This window comes from Anopheles gambiae, chromosome 2 (genome assembly GCF_943734735.2).
Source record: "Anopheles gambiae chromosome 2, idAnoGambNW_F1_1, whole genome shotgun sequence".
Taxonomy (NCBI): Eukaryota; Metazoa; Arthropoda; class Insecta; order Diptera; family Culicidae; genus Anopheles; species Anopheles gambiae.
Genome location: NC_064601.1, coordinates 35,824,379 through 35,845,270, shown reverse-complemented (window position 1 = coordinate 35,845,270; position 20,892 = coordinate 35,824,379). Strand labels below are relative to the sequence as shown.

Sequence of the window (20,892 nt, the reverse complement as noted above, 5' to 3'; positions counted from 1 at the left end):
TAGAGCCACTGGGTAGAAATTGCAAGTAAGCCAATCCTCTCCAGCCAGGGGATCCTTGGGAGAAGCCCCACGCAGAGAGCTGGCAGCGGCAGCAGAAGCAGCAGTACTGTCCACGCCCCCTCCCCAGGGTGCATCCGTCAGCTTGCTTCCCCATTCAGAAGGGTCTTTTCTTCGCACCATCGAAAATCAAGGCCATCGAGTTTGAAGCGTTCTCCATTCACGGTCATAGAGCAGGCAGAAAGAATAAGACAAGGAAGAAACACGGTCTTTGCACTGTACCATGGGACCGAATCTTCAAAACCGGATGGCTCCTGTGCGGGCAACGAGAAGTCAGGGATCGCCTTTAGAAGGCGCTAAACAATAGACAACAATATTCACTGCCACCTTGTTGGACGCCGGTACGTCGAACAGGACGTGCAAAGGGCAGGCAGCACGGTGCGTTTAATGCAGGCACTGCTGATGGATGGCATCACGATGCATTGGAGATAGTGGCGTCGGTGGTGGTGAGTGTAAGATTGAAAAGCAGATGTATGAACTACCGGCACCCGAGCAATCCCTTTCCGGGTAATGCATATTCATAGTCATGGTCGGTTCATTATGCGAACCAGCCGTAGCTTTTCAATTATGCTTATTCCGTGGTGCAATTCCAAGACTTAACCTTACCTTGTCGCCTGCTGCCTGCGTTTGTCTTTGCTTTTCTTTGTTGTGTTGCTTGGTGTCCATGCCGCACTCGCGGGTCCTGCTTATCCTGCCTACCCGGTCATCTGCCGCTGTCCCTCGATCGATTTCTTGTCTCAATGTGTCGGATTTCCCAAAACTGCAAAACCCAAACACAACAAGCGAAACCGAGACATTGCCAAGATAGAAGCGCTTTCATTTGGCACAAGTGCTGCACAAACCGGGCCCAATAGCATTTCGTTGGCAACGTGCCCAATCGACATGAAATGTTAAATAATAATGCGCTGCCCTATTAACACTCTCCGCCCGGCAATTGAAAGCCACGTGCCAATTAGGTGGCGTTAGGTCTTCAGGGGGCAGTGAAAGTGTCGCAGCACTTGAATTTTTTTTGTTTTTTTTTTACGTTTTCCGCATTTAAGAAGCAAATTGAGTATGAAAACTAGACACTTAGAACCGTGGTAGACGAGAGGGGTTGAATGTAAGCTGCTGGCAAATTACAGTGTAGCAGCAGAGCTTAAAAGCGGAATGAGTTTAATGGTTAATTTGCACCTGCGATCAGCTAACATGTGTCTGATGCGAAGGGATATTTGGGGCCTTTGGAGTAGTTATTAAATAATCCAATAGTTTGTTTTTAAAGCTCGGAATGCGTTTTTGCAACTAAGTTTGCCACAAAATTATAGGAGAGCCTAGAATTACTTATACAGTGAACCCTCTCTTATTTGACACCTCTCCAATTTGAAAAACCTCTCTTATTTGAACATTTTGGACAGTCCCTTGATTTCCAGTACATTTTTGTTCCTCTAATTTGGAAAACCTCTGAAATCGGTGTCCCTCTTATTTGTGTATGGCGTTGCCATGGTTATTGAATGATGTATGCTCAAATTGGCAATCCTGTTCGCAGTTTCCTATAGCAACAGTTAAGGCTGCATACTAAATAGGTTCTGTCTCTTTCTTGTTTGTGTGGACCTTTCATTCATTTTCAACCTCTGTAATTTGAAAACCCTTCTTATTCGACAGTCCCATCGCCTCTCAAATAAGAGAGGGTTCACTGTATACACTTACTTACTTATATACTAGAATTACTTATATACAAAAAAGCAAAGCCATTTAAAGGAGAATCAATAATATGAGCTACAAGTATGGCACTGACAGCAACTGGAGATGTTTTTTTTTCGACTTTTCGAGCAATGTTATTTTCATGAGGCGTTTTTATATCAGGATCAAGATTACATACAAAGTTACAGAATGTGTTTTTATACCACCAAGCATCACACCAGACGCTGGTACGATTCAAAACTACAGCGAGCAGCAGCGCTAGCGCAACACCATCATTACGCTCCGCAGTTGGCAAGCCTCCAAAACATTGTCGATTTATCTTCCTCTCGTAAGGTCGTTCTTTTACGTCGAACGATCACACAGTTGGTGCCGGAGCATCGTTCCCAACACACACACATACACACACACACAAACCGGCCCATTCAAACCCGTTCTGGGGCGGCCCAGATGAACGGGAGGATTACATGCCGAAAACAAAAAATCATGATTTTTATGCTGCTTTTTCCCAATCTTATTTGTGTAATAATCTCAACGCATTTGATTGATGGACGCCTGTCGTTTGCCGCACCTTAGCGAACCCTTCCCCCACTGCTGTCCCAAAACGACGCATTACAACAGCTCGGCGAAGGTTCCACCGAACGGGAGTTCGACCTTGACGCACCACTAAAAGAAACTGCGGCGAAGCAAGCGCTAGAAGTCACCTGGACGGGGTGAAATGAAAACGAAAAGCTACAACTACAACGAGCACAACAAAAACATAATTTTTGGACTGGCTGGTAGAACAACCATTTCTTGCCATCCAGTCCAACCCGGGTGGAAGGTCATTGCGACCAAAAAAAAAAACAAAAACGCTTGCACACACACCAAGAATTAGTTACACCAAATCTCAAACCGCGCGCCTGACGTCTTGAGCGCATTGTTCGTGGAACCTTTCGACCTATATTTACCGTGCTTGAGCCGTTGCCCTTGCGTGAGCGAGTGTGTGACGACTTGCCTATCGATCTGCTCGAGCCCTTCATTTCACCAACGGCTTTGTGCCGAAAACTTCAAGCACTGGGACTGTCTTCGTCTATCGTGCGGGGGTTGTGATTAATTTTTTTCCACTCCACATCGGCTTGCTGGTAGGGCTTGCTGATGACAAACGTTACAGACACCATTGGCAGAGCCTGCGGAAAGGGCTAAACAGGGCTGCCTAGCAAAGGGCTCTCCAACACGCTGCGTGCGTGTGAATGTGTAGGGTTTTGAGTTAAACGTGGTGCGTGCACAAGAGACTAAACTCGCTGCTCAATGTGTTTTTGGCAGCGACCGGTGAGCCTCGTTGCAGTCCCCAATACTTGTATGGCTAACCATTGCAAAAGCGTTGCGATTGGTGCCTTGCGACCTGTGCCCTTTCGATCGTAAGCGTAGGGATTTCAGCTATGCTCAGGCTGTAGCGTATGCTGCATACCGTTTACACTGTGCCTGTCCCATGGGCAATGGGTCGCTTTAAGAAGAATGCATCGTGCAGCTTAAAGGTGGCTGTATGGGCATGCCCATTTGCTGCCCATCGTGCACGAATGGGCAGACAGATGGGCGATAGTTTTGAGGTGCATAGGGCATGATATGCGTTGTATTTCAAGTACTCAGTACAAAGTTCACAGCTGACGAGAGATGAGCTTCATTAGTGTATTGAAAGGTCAAACCAAGAGAAAAATTCTAATCATCCATCGACACCGGTGTGGTCAGCCATTAATTTTGCCATTAAAATGTATAGTATTTTACGCTCAGCCCAAAACTATGCCTTTTAGCAAAAGTCATGGTAGAAGATGAATTGCAATCCAAATGATTGCCTTTGCTGTAACATGTTGCCTCGTGTGTTTGGATTATCAGCTCTGCGAATAAAAAAAAAACGACACTCTTACGGGGCAACATTTTAAACTTCCTAAAACTACACTTTCCTTTATTCGTCTTGCATTATCTATCCGACCAAGAAGACTCCCAGTCACACGATGACTTGTGGAAAAATGTACACTGCACTTGAAAGAATCTTCAATTCACACACGTACTCAGACGAACGAGAAGAAGCACCGTCGGCCCGGCAATAGCAAGGCGTACCGCAGCATCAACATGCGGCAACGAAACAAAAGCAACCATGCATGCAAACCGAACTCGCATCCATCCCGGTTTTCCATCGCCATTCAGCCGGCGTTCTGTGTGTGTGTGTGTGTGTGTGTGAGTGGTGCACACGCGGCATCCCTTGCTTCTTTCCGATCCTTTTCCGCGCAGAACCACCCCCTGTGCGTCTGTCGTCAGCCCGCGTGTTAGTTGTGCATGGTTCAATGTAAAACATATCACCAACAACCCGTGCATCCCGTGCTTTCCTTGCACATTCTTCGGATCGGAATGCAAAGGGGTTTGAAGATGCTGCTGAAAAGGCAACGAAAAGAAAGAATCCCTTCGTCTGCTCCCCCCTGCACCGGGTCACCGGGTGGATGGTACCGTACAGTGTTGGAAGCGTTGGTGCATGCAGGGGCGGGCTGGGGTTTGTTGGTGAAATATAAATGCGAATAAACATTCCATTCGCACGGGAGCGACCGTATCGGGCAGGTGGAAAATCTTCCGTCGGTGAATTCTACATTACAACAAACTACGCTTCGCCGGGAAGACCAGGCACATGGGGCAGGTTAGGGTCGTACGAAGGGAAGGAGCCGGGATATGCAGTGTTACGGTATGGCTTTGCTTGCACAACGTTTCGTTCCATTTTCTAGCATTCAATCCCATCCCGGCTATTGATGTGTGCCGGTCTCAATTTGACGTCCTCATAGCTTGCCACAGTTTGCTGCATATGCTTTAAGCGACAAACGGCTTACCGAGCCGCATTGGTAGAGCCTGGGTCACATATTTCTTGCATAATAAAATCACATTTTCTATGAATGCTTTAATTCTCTGCGCAAAAGTTGGCAATCACGATTCAACAAATTGAACAGTTTATTAACATATCATTTCTTCAATTCATTTTGCAACATTAAACGCATCCCTTGAGTAATGGAGTAATTTGTTAAGCTATAAAAATTGGCTGCTCAGTAAAAAAAACATTGCTTTTTCACATTGCTGATGTTCCATTCACAACTGTTGACAGTGAAAATGCAAACAGATACGCAATGTCCGTAAAATTGAATCATTTTTTTTTGGAAATGGCACGATTTTCGTACGAAAACAATCTGAGAAGGTCAGGTCACGAATAACGACTAGCCGGCGAAAGAATGAGCGAGAAAAGGAAAACCGTGCGGAAAATTCAATTTTCCCTCCAAAGCGCCCGTTCCCGATTGTCCGCGCAGAGGAGACACATGCACATGCCCGCGGTAACCATCGGTACGCGAACCCCGTTTCCCCGATGGCCAATTTCGAGCCGATCGATTAAAATCCCTTAATTGACTTAACAGTGCGCAGCGCGGAGCACCGGTGCTTTGCAATCGGTGCTGCACGCGAGCCCGATACCACGGCTCAACGGTGCAGGGAATTAGAGACAGTTTGCAATATGCAGCGCCTGAAATTGATTGGCGCTGATTGAATTCCGGCGCGCGAAGGAGAAGCCGTGGCCGTCACGCGTGGCGGCGGCTACAAGGGGTGACGATCGAACTGCGCAGAGGATTACACTAATTAGCTTGTAAATAATAAATTGATAGCATTTGCGTGGTCGCGCTATCATGACGCGCCTGCCGTTGATTAAACGATTAAGTGGCAAAGTAATGCAATCGCGAGCGCGCGCACTCGCGCTTGCTTCATGTGCAGCGTCGGGTTGTACGGTGGCCGAGAATGGTGCAATAGAAGCATTTAGTAGGAGCTATCGAAATCTGGCCGAAGAAAATTGCAATTGAAACAAATGCCACCAACGTAAAATGGCAAATTGGCAGCACACTTAGTTGCCGACTGGCCTATGCATTTGTACCTTGTTTTTCTTTTTGCGAAGTAAAGGAAAAATCTTCCTGTACGTTCACCTAGGAATGAACCACTTGTTTTTCATTCCGGTAAACATTTTACCATGAAATCTCATCGTCGTACTTATCAGCAACGCCACAGCAATAGCAACAGCACCAGTGTAATGAGAAATTTAATCAACCGTATAATCGATTACTAACATCGATTGTGAGTCGGGTAATATGCTGCCACTCCACTCACTTACCCACACGCCTCATATGCACGCTGTTGATCGGTGGGTGCCGATGGAGCTGTGTGTGCTGAGTGCATTAAACAATCATTATCCGGTCCGTTGTGACATAATTACACAAATAAAGCATAATTTAGTAAACCGTTTTAGCGCAAGCAGAATGAGTTTTACGCGCAATGAGTGCATGAGGCTCAGATTCTGATAGTTGGAGAGTATAACTTTATTTAATTTGGTGCGTAATACTCTTTTTTTAGAGTATTTAGATTATTGTATCATCAAAAATAAATATGACGGGTTCACATTCATTCGATTCACTGAAAAAGATCTTTAAACACGGATCCGTAATATTAATACTGAAATCAAATTTCAATCAAATCAAAATATACGGTTTGTTTAGATGCGTTGCTGTACAATAAATTTAAACAATTTACATTAAGTATCCAACATCCACACTACCGGATATTGAGTGACATTGCAAATCATCTACAAATCATATACAAATCATGTAACATTGAACTACGGTGCATGAAGCTCTTCTGATTGGTGAAAACACACCAACAAAATACAAATGTAGACAAAACTATGTAACATTGTTGCCATCGATACGACTCCTTTGCTACCGATCAGCAATGTACAACATAGTGTTTTGATTTTCGAATCGTACCAAAAGAAATCGAAGCACTTGCACAGCATCCCTCAGCCTGCAAAGCTAGACCGGCGGTAAAATATGCACTGGCACAATTTAAACCACACTGCTGGTCTTCATCGACCAGCGTCGACCCAGTGGTCAGTTACTGTGAAAGTGAATAGAAAGAAGAGTAGATTATCCGTGCGTTCATAAACATATCGCACACACTCCTTCCGCTTTTCTCCATCCCGACAGAGTCAGCCTGGCCGCACAGCGATCGCACATGCCCATCCATCGGAGGATTCAGTGCATCGGTAATGTGCCTAAATTCAATAGAACCTACGTCTAATATTGTTGATAGCATATCCTCCCGCATGCGTTCATACCTCCAATCTCTCTTCCTCATTTCTTTTGCTCCCCCTTGTCCTCCTCCTCCTCATGGCATTCAACAGTACCCGAAATGAATATGTATAAGGCACTGTCGGGGATTGTTGGTGTGCGCCTGACTGGCAGCACAATGGTATTATGCCATTGCACTGATGGGTTTCCCCGCCCATGCAACAACCACTCGAACCTTTGGTTTGGCATTACATCCACCCTGAGGCACACATTCAACAGATTACCATTGCAGCTGCTTTTTCTGTTAACGCAGACACACTAACACACACACACACACACACACACACAAACACATCACATTCATCCTGCTGGCTTCCTTTTCTTTTTTAGCCCAAGTGCATCATTCGGGGCTGCTCAGATGTGGATGCGATTGTTCTCCGCTGGGAACTATTTATCTGTTGGTCCCGTCCAAGGCGTACCTTTACGCACGCTGCAGCAGCGCGTCGGAGTGTTGCACGCCGAACGGCTTCACCGGAGGCGGGTTTGGGCCGGGCGCACCAACGAAGCGCACCGATGAGATACGTCCAAATTAGCATTCATCTCAGCACACCCGAGCGGCGTTAATTTGCCGGATAGATTCCGGGACAGGACTTCTTAGGTTTGGGCGGCAGGTTCCAAATGCGAGACGCTGCGAGAGTCTCGGGAGACTGCATCGCGAAGCGGTCCACAGCGAATCGAAGCGATGCCGTGTGCGGTGCGTGCAGTGCGGGATCAATTCCAAAACTTTACCTTCGCGCTTCTGGCACCGCTGTTCGCACATGCCACCCAACACGGTGCAGTTTGTTTGCGCTGATGTCGACAAGCTTATCGCCTGTGTCATAGCCTGCCACCTGGCGCCCCAGTACGACGAAAGGTGCAAATTGGTTCTCACATCGCCGTACGATGGAGCAGCCTAGTGGCGCACGGTAGCAGACGGTGCTGGTATCGGTATCGAAAGCCCCCCACCCCCCCCGTCCCGACGCCTTCCTCGTTAAACGAGACGTTGCATAATGTGACTGTCTAGTGTACAGTCGGTCCCACCATACCAGTTGATCCATTCTTTGATCTCGCATGCAATCGTACTTACCGATCCAGCGAAACGGCTATCAAGCTGTAGACGGATGCTGCCACGGACACTCCCTGTATGTACGGCACCGTTTTGCACATCAACCAGCCGAGCATCCATGCTAGAATGTATACAAAGAAAGAGAACGAGAGAGAGAGAGAGAACGAGAGAAATGTTAGATACTTATCAACAACAACGCGGCACAGTGCAGCTACGAAATTCAAACGCCCGGAACAACTTTCATTCGAATGTTATCTTTCCTTAATTGCCAGCGCAATTACCAGTAGAGAGTGTGGGTAAAAAGTGTCCCAAAGCTAAACAAACATCCTACAAAATAAACTTTCATTTCAACATGATTTGTTGTACAATTTTTAAACTATTTACAAGGTATTTATTCAACTATAACGTGTAATGTATCCTCCCAGACAGCTTCCCGTGTCAATTAGCTTCGTTTAACAGGCAAAGCTGATGATAAAATACAACCGTGTTATTAAATCGCACCGTTAATGCGATGACCAAATGTCAACCAGCCCCAGGAATGCTCCCCCTTTATCCGTCTTTGCTATCCGGTGCAGCGTAAAATCCACATCCAAAATGTCTTTCGTCCCCCCCAAAAATAGATATCAGTGCTTACGTACGGAGCGGCAGCTAGGTATCGCGCACAGCCAGACAAAACCACCTGACGTTTGACCTTTACCTTCGATGCACGGCATTCGACATTGGACTCCAATAATTTGCTTCGGAAACAAACCGTACACCGGTACTTGCTGCAGCGAGATCCTGCCTCGCTCAAAGAAAATTGCATGTACACCGTAAGCGGAACCGCCACGCTTCCGTTCCCGTCCCTACACGTGACGGCGGCAGCGGCCCCGGGTCGACCTGGCTGCAAGCCGAGGGCACAAATGTCACGGGGTTACACACAGCCACAGAGCAGGTCGAGCAGTCGCTTTGGAATCGAAATGCAGTTTCATCTTGCGGTCGGTTGGCTGTACATTGCGCCCGCTTGGCTAGCGCTTCTCCGGCCTGGCCCGTCAAGTGTAACCGCAGCACGTGAAGAGCATCCCAGCGGGCTCTTTCATGGCACTACTTGCGGGTTTTCAAAAACCTCGCGTTTGTTTGCACATTTTCCATTTCATAAAAGGTAAGAGACAGAGTGGGAGTATAGGGATGCCGGTAAGAGTATGTCGAGACGGAAACGTGCAAGCGAGAGATAGAGTACGGGGAGTAGAGAGAGAAATCTCATTAACGAGAATGTTAAGCCGGCGAACCATATGCACGGTAGGCTATTGCGACATTAACGTCATACACGTGTTATGCACTAATGTTATTCAACTTGATGCGTCTAAGGAACGGTTGGCAGCAAACACTGCAAGTTCATCCATCGTGCTCCGGTAGGTGGATTCCTATTGGATTCCGACTTGCCGACGATCTACTTTGAGTTGCGTACAGTCGGCAAAGCTATTTGTATGCGCTTTACATCAAAGCAGCCAGTAGTCGAAAATTTAAAATTTAGTCATGCTTAGGCCGGGTGTGACCGACTAGGGTTATGATATCAAATAAAAAGGTAAAGATTAAATGTAAAATGAACCACGTACCCTAGATAAGTTCAAAAATACATGCTTCTTTCAAAGACTGACTGTATCTCGCGATAGCGGCAAGTGCATGCATAATTAAATATTCACGGCGGAACAGATTCCCTGAAAGCACTTTTCTCTCGATCGGTAGCTTAACTCTTCTTGAAAACTTGGTCGGGAAGGTGTTGGCCAATAAACACACGCTGGCGTGTTGCTTATAAACACATCACAAGAAGATACAATTATTACAAACTTTGTAATGGCGCTTAAACATAACATTTCATTCAAAGCAAAGTGTGTATTTAACCGAAATCAAAAACGACTAACGCAGCTGTAACTCTATACCAATACACTCCAGGCTCTCTTATTCTTTCCCTGTTAAAACAAGATCGAATAAAGACTAGTTTGTGGCTAAGGTTTTTGCTACCAGGAAACAATCCATGTCGAAACGTTGTACGGAGCCGGTGCGCCTATTTATTAGACCACTGGGCTTCCGTGAAAACTGAGTGTAAATTTTACAACAAAAAGTAAACCTTCTTCAGATCTTTACCTCAGGTAACAATGTACCTTACCATATCGCTATGAAACAATATAGCTTTTAGATATATTAATCCACATCCACGCTGTTCTGCCATGGTGCTTTGGGTTTTTCACATACCATCTGTTGACAATGCTTCCTCATTTCTCCGTGTATCTGCTATTGTAGATATTCTTTCTACAGATGATACGTGCATGATAGTATTCATATACCCAAGTGCATATTTGCATGAGCTATCACACGGAAATGAGAATGTGTAGGGAGATAGCTATCTCTCAACTTTGGTTAAATGTGTCATGAAAACTAACACGAAAACCCTTCAAACCAGTACCTTTTGGTTCATACTGGTCGAGAGTGTCCCTTCATCCTTAAACCCCGTTTATTGTCAATCCTGCACAGATGTACCGACACCGATGTACGACCACAACCCGACGTCCTGGTCAGAATTGGCCCTGCACCCAGGTAAGGAGTGCGCATGGAAGTAATTAATCAGTCTCCGTCTGCCCGAGGACGATAAATCAAATTTGCGGGTGCAAAAGTGCAGCAATTACAATTATCACCATTTACCAACCCGCCACCGGAACACGTTCCCCACTCCGCCACAGCATACGCCACCGTGTACGCGCATGTATGCCTTGTGCGATATGTCTTGTCCGGTGTGGCTTTTCTTTGGCTGTGCTTGTACCGCTACCATGCCCCATTCAAACGAGCACTCAAACATCTAGCAAACATCTCATAATGGTTCGCTTCCTGCACTCTTCTCGCTGCGCTACTCGCGCAGGCTTTTGCAGCATTGCCTTTACCCACACCCCTCGCCGCAAGCATTAAATTAATGGCGTTTATAGGTTCGGTGCACATGCACAGTAGTGCACCGCTTTTCATTCCCACCCAAACGATCGTGGTGGTGTTGGTGGTGGTGGTGGTGGTGATGGTGGTGGTGGCACATAGTGATGGTATGCACACTTTTCCCGGCCCGTTCTTGTTGCCAGCCTTTTCCCGTGCCGGCACATTGTTCTCGTTTCACTCTCTGTTCACTGCTCTGTTGTTCTCTGATGCCGGGTCAGTTTCTGGCAGTGGGCGCGCAATACAACATTGAACTTTTTTTCCCCTTTTTTACGTGTTTCTGAACTTGGACTGTAAATCCTTTCTCCGCCGTTGCATACCCGGCGCTATTGTTCTGCTCACGTTTATGTTGAGTAGATGATTTTACGAACCACATCACATTGGACACTGCAGTTGCTGGCTGTCATGGGGGAAAGGTGGAAATCTCTTTCTCGCTCACACATATTAAAAAAAACACATACACCCTTTTTCCATCTTTCTATGCTCCATTGAGTTTTGCAGCTCAATTTCGTTTGATGTACGTTTTATTTATGACAAATGATGTACTTTTCTTATGTTAATTTGTGTAATCTTATTGGGTTAGCTTTTAGTTAATTTGGGTAACAATATAAAACTTAGTTTCGTTCTTTCTATGTATAATTCAATGCACGATTATTATATTGCATCAATGTATATCACAACACTTTTCAGTTGGCCACAGTGCCCTGCGAGATCAGGAAAAAACACATTGTCACGAGCGAGAAAATTGTCATTGAGCTTTGTTATAACATGCTTAAACGCCTAGCATTCAGTTCAAAATAACTTCAAACTTGCATGCAAAATTTCAGTAATTTAACTTATTTAAATTTACTGTTTAATACTAATGTCACCATGAAATGCCCTCTGATGGCAGGGGCCCTCTAAAAACACTATCCAAAAGTTTTTCAGGAAACATCACAAAGACACACACACGCACAAACAACCAAACAAAAAAGGGACTAGCAAAAAGCTTTCCAGCCATAAAATTGCCATCTTCCGTTAGGTTATAAAAAAAGTAAATAAAACCACCGGCAGGTACAACAGCATATGCCCCACACGTCAAAGTAGGGAATTCATTTATTACAAAGCAGCAAGCATCCACTCCATTAGAGGCAAATTCCTGGAAACGGTGCTGCTCAAATACCGTCACCAGAGAGACCTTGACTGAATTCATCTCGAGAGTGAATTCCTGGGAATGGGAATCTTTGGGGTAGGTCATGAATATTCATTACCAGTCCCTGTTACCTTTCCCCCATTTGGTTCTGTTCACTCTTGTTCGCCCCCCCCCCCCCCCCACAGGATTTTATGCACTTACCCTTGATAGCTTGACCAGGAAAAAATGTAAGCCATACAGAGACCTTCGAAGCGCACAACCCCACTCAAGGATAATCAATTCCAATTAGTATCCTATTCCTGACCACTTATTTACGTAATACGATTGTTCTATCGTTGTACAAGCGGTTGCAAAAGACGGAACAAAATAAGCCTCTGTTTTTTTTATCCTAAGTAATTAGAAACAATAAAAAATAATAACAAGCAATGATCATTTTCTGTAAATTGCAACAAATTGTCGTGTTGAGTTTATCTGCAGAAAAGCAGGGTTTTTGCTCCAAAATCTTTTTAGAGTTCGCTGCTAGCTCTAAGTTCTGGCCGGGTTTGGTCTTATTACATTTGTCTTATGTGTTTTTCATGATTTCTTTGGTTGTTTCCCGTTCGTCTTATTGTTTTGAGTTCGTCTGACGAATTGTTTACCTATTCGCATATATCTCCATTGTTAATCGAAATAAATGATTTAAAAAACTGAATAACGGCCAACACATCGTTGAACAAATTCAAAAATATTAGGAAAGGATCCAAACATGGTTATGAAACAACCAACACAAAAAACAAAAAAACAAACATTCGAAACCCTGTAAAGCATTCAAAACCAGCCGCCAATGACCTTCGTAGGTGAAAAGGGCGGAAGATATAGCACCACATATCATAAATCTAACATCATTAACCATACTCTAAGTGCCCTTGAGGGTGAGTTTTCGATTACAGTGAAAAAGCATCGCTCCTCGTACAGCAGCTCTTCATCGGCTTTAAGTTGCAACTATTAATGCATGCTGGCTAATCCCCGCCGGGCTGGGCGAAAGCTTTTGCAAGCTATTGCTCCTGGTGCGCCGACTTTCCACTGGTCGGGATTAAGGTTTAATGCTTTCCGGGTTTGCATCATATTAGCCGTCCCGCGGTTGCACCATCTATCATCTGCCACCTACCTTCCAGCGTTTATGGATTGCATTGAAGTGTAAATATTTGACTCATCTTATGCAATGTAGAGCGGCAAAAAGACCATACACACCGAGGGGAGGTGCGGGGTCCTTGCCGGCTTCAGCATCCGGAGTTTCTCAAGGAGCAAATCTCAAGGCCAGGCAGTCTGCACACCAGCGCAGGGACTCGTTCGTTCCGGCCGTCGTATGATTTGTCGCATACCGACTTTCTGGAAACATTCTCGCTGGCAACACTCGTTTCTGTGCAACCATTTTCCCGTGGTGACACTCTATTAAGGAGCCTCCCGGGCCACATATTTGTCGAGTCCGGGTTTGCCAACACCACGCTTCCCACACACGAGCGTTCGTAAGGATAGGGGGAATGGGAGTGGAGAAGATAAGCGAGGACAGCACGGTAGGGCACTAGAGGCAGGAGTGAATTTTAAAGGTCGCTCCTTGAACGTTCGTACGGGACGGAGGTGAGCTTAATCTACCGGAGGCGGGCTGCCGTCCGGGCGCGATTCGACGTTCGATGAGTGAATGTTCGACGGGGGAATATCGCTTCGATGTCATAAATCGAAATCTCGCTGGGACTGCATTTGCGGAAGCAGAGTGTAAGGGGACGCCGGGTCCGGATGAGGACGATCTTTCTTTCAATTTTCTCACCCTCTCATCACAATGACCGGCTAGCATTGAAATGAACGCCCTTGCGCCCCATCGCCATGTGTGGCGGGCGTATAAAAGGAAGTTATATGAGAAACGCTTTTCCATGTCCCTACCACGTATGGCTCTCCCACACACAAACACATTCCATTTTCAAGAGCCTTTCGAGTAGGATACTCAACGATCACGGTTCAACGCCTTGAAGCAGTTCCGGGCGATACTGATGACCTGAAGACGGATGGGGAAGGTCGGACGGTTGCTGGAAATTAAATTACCCACAAAAAGGAGGAATATACCGCCTTTCCGCTCAAGTGCATCGTGCCCACTCACTTAGCCACACACACACACAGACACACACGGCTTCCAATGCTACATCTTGACATAGTTTTCTGCTCGTGTGTGAGCCGCCAAACACACAATGGAGCCGGCCGGCACACTATCCTTCAGTATCCTCCGTCGGCCGCTCGTTTGCGAATCGCACACACAGTTATCGCTCTTTTCGTTTATTTCAATCGACAGTTTTAACCTCAGCCCGGCTCCAACGCCCTGCATTGCAGCTCGCCTTCCATGGATGCCCAGTGCATCAAACACGGAACACTTTTGCACAGAAGACAAACTCATTTACGAGAGATTACATCGAGATAACGATCGTTTATGGACGCTTCCGACGAATTGAGCCATTAAATTGAAGTTTTATATGAGACGGATGACACACATACGTACACACAGAAAACTGTCCTTCCGTTGGAAAGGTTAGGGTTAACCAAGAGGGGTAAAGTAGAGGCAGAATGAAAATGTCACGTTCGTGGCGTTTGAAGTGTGCTGAAAAATTGATATTAATATCATTCCTCTTTATCTGCCCCGGGACAGTAATTGAGTATTGATCGGAATGGATCCGAATGGAACTTGTGCAAATGAACGTCGCTTTGCTAGGATCAATGCAACGATGTTTCGATTCGATGTAGCTGATCGTATGTAAAAGCGGTGTAAATAGTTTTCGATTTTATGTTTTATGATTTTACTGCTAAAGCTAGTAGGAGCTACATTACTGCACGGTATTCTAATGAAAATCTAAGCTTGATAAATAATGGCTGATTGTTAAGCATATTGTTCGTCAACCAATGCGATCGGTAGTAAAAAATGTGGGGAAAATTGTATGGTTCATAAGTGCAATGTTTTAGTATATTAGTAATCTATATTAGTTATCTTTAGTTAACGGCATAGATCGTAACGATTTGCTAACGACAAGGCAACGATATTCCAAACTGTTTCTCAGAAACTATTTCATTATTTATAGTGTCTGTCTTTCGACATTGGCCTCTTGAAAATAGTAACTGTTTTATGCTTCGTAGAACTCAAGATGTGTTTTTCCCTATAAAGGTATATTTTCGTGATGAGAATATCGTTGACAGTCTGTTGAAACCATGCAACAGTTTCCAGCATTTGCTATATAGCGGAATTTGGGGCAAGTGTGCTACCTTAAGCATTTCATGTTATAACTCACTAAAACGTGTTTGTCTAAAGCCGATTTAAATCTCATAATCATTTTATATCTATTTCCTCTCTTATGTTTACATTTTTGACCCAAATAGAGGTGGTTGTTTTGCCCCAAAAGTTGTAACTTTTCTGAAATTGAATTATTCAGTGACAAAAAGAAAGTTTTTTTCAATTAACCCCACAAAAGATTTCACGTTATCTCACGTTTCCCATGATCCCATGTTACCATGATTTTTGGGAGCTTATTTGGTTTGATTAAAAAACTATAATTTTCTGCTCAATTTTGAAACTCAATTTAAATCAGTTCAGAACAATGAGAAAAATCGATTGTTCTATATGAAATTCGGCACAGTATACCTAGTCATTGGAACGCAACCATCGGTATACACAATTGATCATTTAACTAAAGTTGTTATGGAAAAAATGCTTGGTGGCACTCTTGCCCCAAATTCCGCTATAAACTAGATATGTGTTCATTGGATCGCACCCTCAGTTCCGCTCCGGTTCTGGCAAGGATGCTTCCAATTGCGACTCCAAAGAAATGAATCGCTAACTCCGCCGGAATCGTACGAATTGTTCGGAATCGTCCGGAATCGTCCGAAATCGCCCGGAGTTGTAGTCGACCGATATTTGTAAATGTGCGTACGAGTTTAACAAAATGCCCATTGTAGGTTCGATTCCTGAATGGGCCTAGCCAACATACCTACTATGGATACAACAATGAGTTACAGTTTGATTAATCGTTCACATAGTGTCAAGTGAACTGCGTCTTTGTTCGTGCTATTTTAGAATATGGGGCAGTCTTTGCTTGGATATATTTAGAGCAAGAAAATAACGGAAAATAACAAAGAAAAATGATCCGATTTCATTTCAGGTACTACTATGGAGTGATCCGACTAAATGCCTCGATAGCCTCGAAACACTTGAACACCGTAAAACAAGCAAGTCTCTTTGTTGCCAGTATACTAGGAGGTTCCATCAACGTTCCAAACATTTTAGGGAGGGCATACTTGACATTACAATGCCCGAGAAAATGAAAAATATATTAAATGTGTCTTCATATATTCCGATGATTCCGGACAATTCCTGATGATTCCAAAGGTTTCGGACGATTTTGAACGGTTCCTGTGTAAGTAATTAAACCTACCTTTCGAAACGGGTTCCGAAATTTGATAAAACCGTTTGGACCCAGTTCCGGTTTTTTGTAATTTTGCCATACTCTAGTCAATCATATAAATCAATCAAGTCACTCTCAGTGCCAAACCTGTTAATACCGATGTTCCGCCGAATTAGAAGACGAAATCATTTAAAGTGTTTATAAAAGTGTACCTTACAGAAAAGCCATTTTTGTAGCATCAAATTTTACAGTAGTCGTTTTTTTTTAAAGTTAATGCTATGGATTCTCGTACTTAGTGCATTTCTTGAGTATTGAAAAACACTTGAAAATAAATATTTAATATAACTTGTAATGTATACCGGAATAGTAGCAGAGGGACAACAATCGAGGTATAAATGCTTGAAAACGAGCTACAAATAAATAAACTGACACACGATACTATGCTTGCTAACTTTGAGATTAAGATATGGTATCAAACTAACGTATCATCTAGCTTTTTGATAATGTTACAATCGTTTGAAAGCTGTCCGAACAGTGAAACTGAAATGGAAACAATTCGGAGCATATGTGAAAGCCAAGTTGTACCATGATTTATACGAAACTTATGAAACAAGGATTATCAAATCAGCGTCATCCCTTTAACTGCCAACCTTATGCATGATTATGATTGATTGCTTCAAGCGTCATCAACAAAATGCTGCTTTATCGAGAGGCAGGTCTGGGGCAGGCGCAACATGTCATCCGTCGATGTTTATCGCATCGCTTCTTGAATTCCATGAGCTTTACGGTACAAAGAACTACTCTATATTAGTATTTATGTTTTCATAAAATCGCTTCTATCTTACATGGCAGGCATTTTGATGTGCAGGAATTCTAGAGAATACATGCAATCATTCCCGGACACGAGCGAAACCCGCACAATCTAGTGAAGCAATCAAACAGTAAGCCATTTGGTAAGAGCAAAACATCATACGCTCATCCCTGCTACGCAATCAACAGCAAAATGATACACCCGTTGTGTTTCGGAAATCTACTTGAAGCGTCTTCCAAGGACTCGCTTCGGGTTTTCGAACTACCGACCAATCATCGCTTTCGGATTTCGAAAGCTTTCGGCAGCCGCTTTCTCCTACTTGAGGAAAAAGCTTAAAAACATCTCTTTCTCTCGTTCTGTCGTTCCCATAAGGTCCGAAAGGGATGCAACGAATGCATTTTCTGGGATGCAATTGTTCTTGTTTCGAAAATTTCCCCTTGTTCGCTTTTCTCTCTATCTATTGCGTGAGACACGATGCGAACGCTCCGTACGGGATGCATTTTTCTCGCGCTCTTCGTGCGTTTTCCGAGTGCATTGCCACTCCGCGATCGGTTCCGACGATTGGGATGCCTGGCGCTGTTCGACTGACCTACACACACGCCGTGCGTGATGGTGTGCGTTTGGCCTGGTTTCTGACTCGGGCCCGTCTCGGCTGTCTGGGCAGGAAAATTTATGGGTTCAACTGCTCGACGGTAGACGAACCCCAGTGCCCGATTTTCCTCGGCGCACCATCATGGATACATTTCACCCTCGCAGTGAAAACTCGCTCCCTCTCTGTTGCGGTGCCTTCTCTTTCGCGCTCTCGCAACCACTCTCGCACTGGAGAGCACCCTATGCCCATTTGCCAGCTGAGGCACGTTGCTGTAAAATGTTTGTGTTTAGACTGCTAATACAAACCCAACCCCGTTCTTGCGAAAGGTTTTGGAGTGTTGGATACGTCTAGGATCCACCGTTCCCAACACTGTCGGCATAACACGGCATTACCGCTCCATCGAAACTGTGCCGAAGATTGTCCTTACAGACAGACGCTGCATGCAGGGCGAGAGGTGTAGCTGGGGAGAGTTGGGTACTACCCAGTTCCGGGCTGGGGTTGAAAGTTTGATCACGTTTAGCGGAAACACTTCCCGAGAGTCGAAGCCAAAAGACCGAACAGGATCGCCAGGCGTACGTGAGCCATTTATGGGTGGTGCTGCATCGTCTACACCAGGCACGGCGCATCACGTAAATCCGTAAAACCATTGTCCAGTCCGTTTGACAATAGCTTTCACTACTCTACCTCGTCTCTTGGCGGGCAGGGGCGACAGTGGTGCACGAAAACAAATAGAATTAAGCTAGCCTGCTGCTATCGAGTGGATTTTTGACGCAAATTTGTAGACTATTTAAGAGCCCAGTGACAATGTATGGGCATTACTATGCGAAGAAGGAATATTATGGTGGATTATAAAGTAAATATCGGGTTTTCTTGTTGTGTTACGTACTTTCGGGCATAAAAAATGTCTAAAAAATCTTTAATACAAGCCTCATCTTGGTAGAATCTTTTGCAAATGAGCTTTTTTTAGTGGAACTACTCTGCACGATGTAAGTTATGCTGCCTGTTTTGAGTTAAATATTGTTTTTTTTTTTTTTTTTCAAAACAGGAACTATTTACATCGGCCACTTGCTATTGCTATTTTACGCGAACAATCGAGCACTCTGCCAGGAGTTGCAAATTGTAAAATAACTTCAAGACCCTTAGCGGTGGCTAAAGCAATGGACAACTTCTACTGCACACGTACAGTTGCATGGTAACAGTCGTTTAGGTATTAGTTTACAGTTTGCAAATGACTGTTTAAATCCACCAATCCAGCCACCCATACAAACACACACATGTGAACGTGCTAATGCTAACGGTAGCAATGGCAACGGGAATGCCAACTGGAACCATTTCATTTCGTAAAGTTTCCCAAGCAGACACCATAACCACACGAACGCTGTAATTATTGCCATTTCCAATGAACTTCATACCGCTCTGCCGGGATGCACCGTTCCTGGTTCCTTAATTGAAGATGAGTTTCCTGATTGATGCGTCTCACAGCATCTTTGGGCAGCATCTCGGCCCATCTCAAACAGATAGCTGTTACTCTCACGCTTATGCTTCCCCTATTTTGCTGTCTTTCTCGGCGCTACCACAAAACCTCAGATGACTCCGATCGAGAATAGATAAATGAAATGGACCGTTAGGTTTGCGTTTTATAACCAACCTGTTAACGCTGGCCCGTGTAATAAACCGAGCAGTGCGGTCATTCTTATCCTCGCTACTGTGCGGGCAATGGAGCAATAGTACATAGGACAAACGCACATCAAACACACAACAGAACTAGCTCAAATCATCAAATAAAATTGCTATCTCATGCTCTTTGGTTCCGATTCCCGTTTCCCCGCACCCTTCCCCTGCTCCATTATTGTCTTTCCTTTAATCTTGAATTCTATTTATCTAATAAAATCCATACCTCTCATGTTGACCCCGACAAAACACCAGCATAATGCTGCAAAACACGCTGGAAAGTTCATTCTCCCTTGTGCTCACATTTGGCCGGAGCGTTTCTGCACGGCAGCCAGTGCTGGCAGAAACAAGTGTCTGTCTGTGTACGTACGTATTTGTGTGTGTGTGTGTGTGTGTGTCTATGTGTTCGTTCTGTGGTGCGCCTGTGTACAGCAGGCCGAAGCCAGCACAGTCCCAAACGCCCCAAAACAGGCGCTTATGTACAGCGTGCCGAGGCTTTGCGATGACCTATTTATTTTATTCCCACTCATATCCGAATTGATTTTCCTTTCCGCAGTCGCTAGCAGTGGGCCTGAAGCAGCCGGTCGGTGAAGGATTCGCGATGTACGCCCAGGCACTCTACCGCCTGCTCCATCCCGCTCCCACTGCACAATGGGCATTTGCCGGGATGAAATTCAAAAAATCAACTTTGTAATAGCGCAATTCCAAATAATAGGTTTTAATACTAAGGGTTAAACTAAGAAAAATACCAAATATAAGCTCTTTATCTGTTCTGGTTCTCTAGAAAACACCTCTCAAAGTCGAGATTTGTTAAAAAAACGCAGAAAAATCTTCACTTTTTTGGAAAACTTTAAACCTTTGTAACATATTCAAATATGAACCGATTTTGATAAATTTAGACATTTTATAAAGGATATTTAGTCAGCTTTATAAACAAATGAAAAATTTTGAGCTAAATTAATTTTATGCAAAAATATACGATAATAACTGAAGAAACCTCCTGAAAATTTTCATAATTTTAATTTTTGATTTGATGCCATTATAAAAGTGGCGTAGAGTGGCGTTGTCTCATATATGTCACATCATAGTGTAATATATATACTATCAATCTGTGAAGAAATATTCTGCGAAAGTTTGCGAACGCGAATTTTATTTAAGTTTTTTCACATCAACTTTTTCTAAAAACAGACACATGCGTAACTAGGCGGCTCCATAGGTGCCTAGTGTAGCGTATTTCGTGTATTCTACAAAAATATATTCTACGTGCTTTTGATCAATTTTCATTTCAATTACGAAGCTGTGTATCTTAGTTTTAGCTCATTTACTTATCTTATATGTAAATTTCTATTCTAACCTAACTTTA

At 44.3% G+C, this 20,892-nt stretch overlaps 1 protein-coding gene across 1 annotated transcript in view; it reads right to left on the bottom strand.

Moving 5' to 3' along the window:
- Positions 1–20,892, bottom strand: part of LOC1275011 (neuropeptide SIFamide receptor) — a 101,655-nt gene that overhangs the window by 44,871 nt on the left and 35,892 nt on the right. Inside the window, exon 4 of the mRNA XM_061652478.1 lies at positions 7,975–8,074. Within this exon, the coding sequence (XP_061508462.1) occupies positions 7,975–8,074 (100 nt within the window). The remainder of the gene's footprint in view (positions 1–7,974; positions 8,075–20,892) is intronic.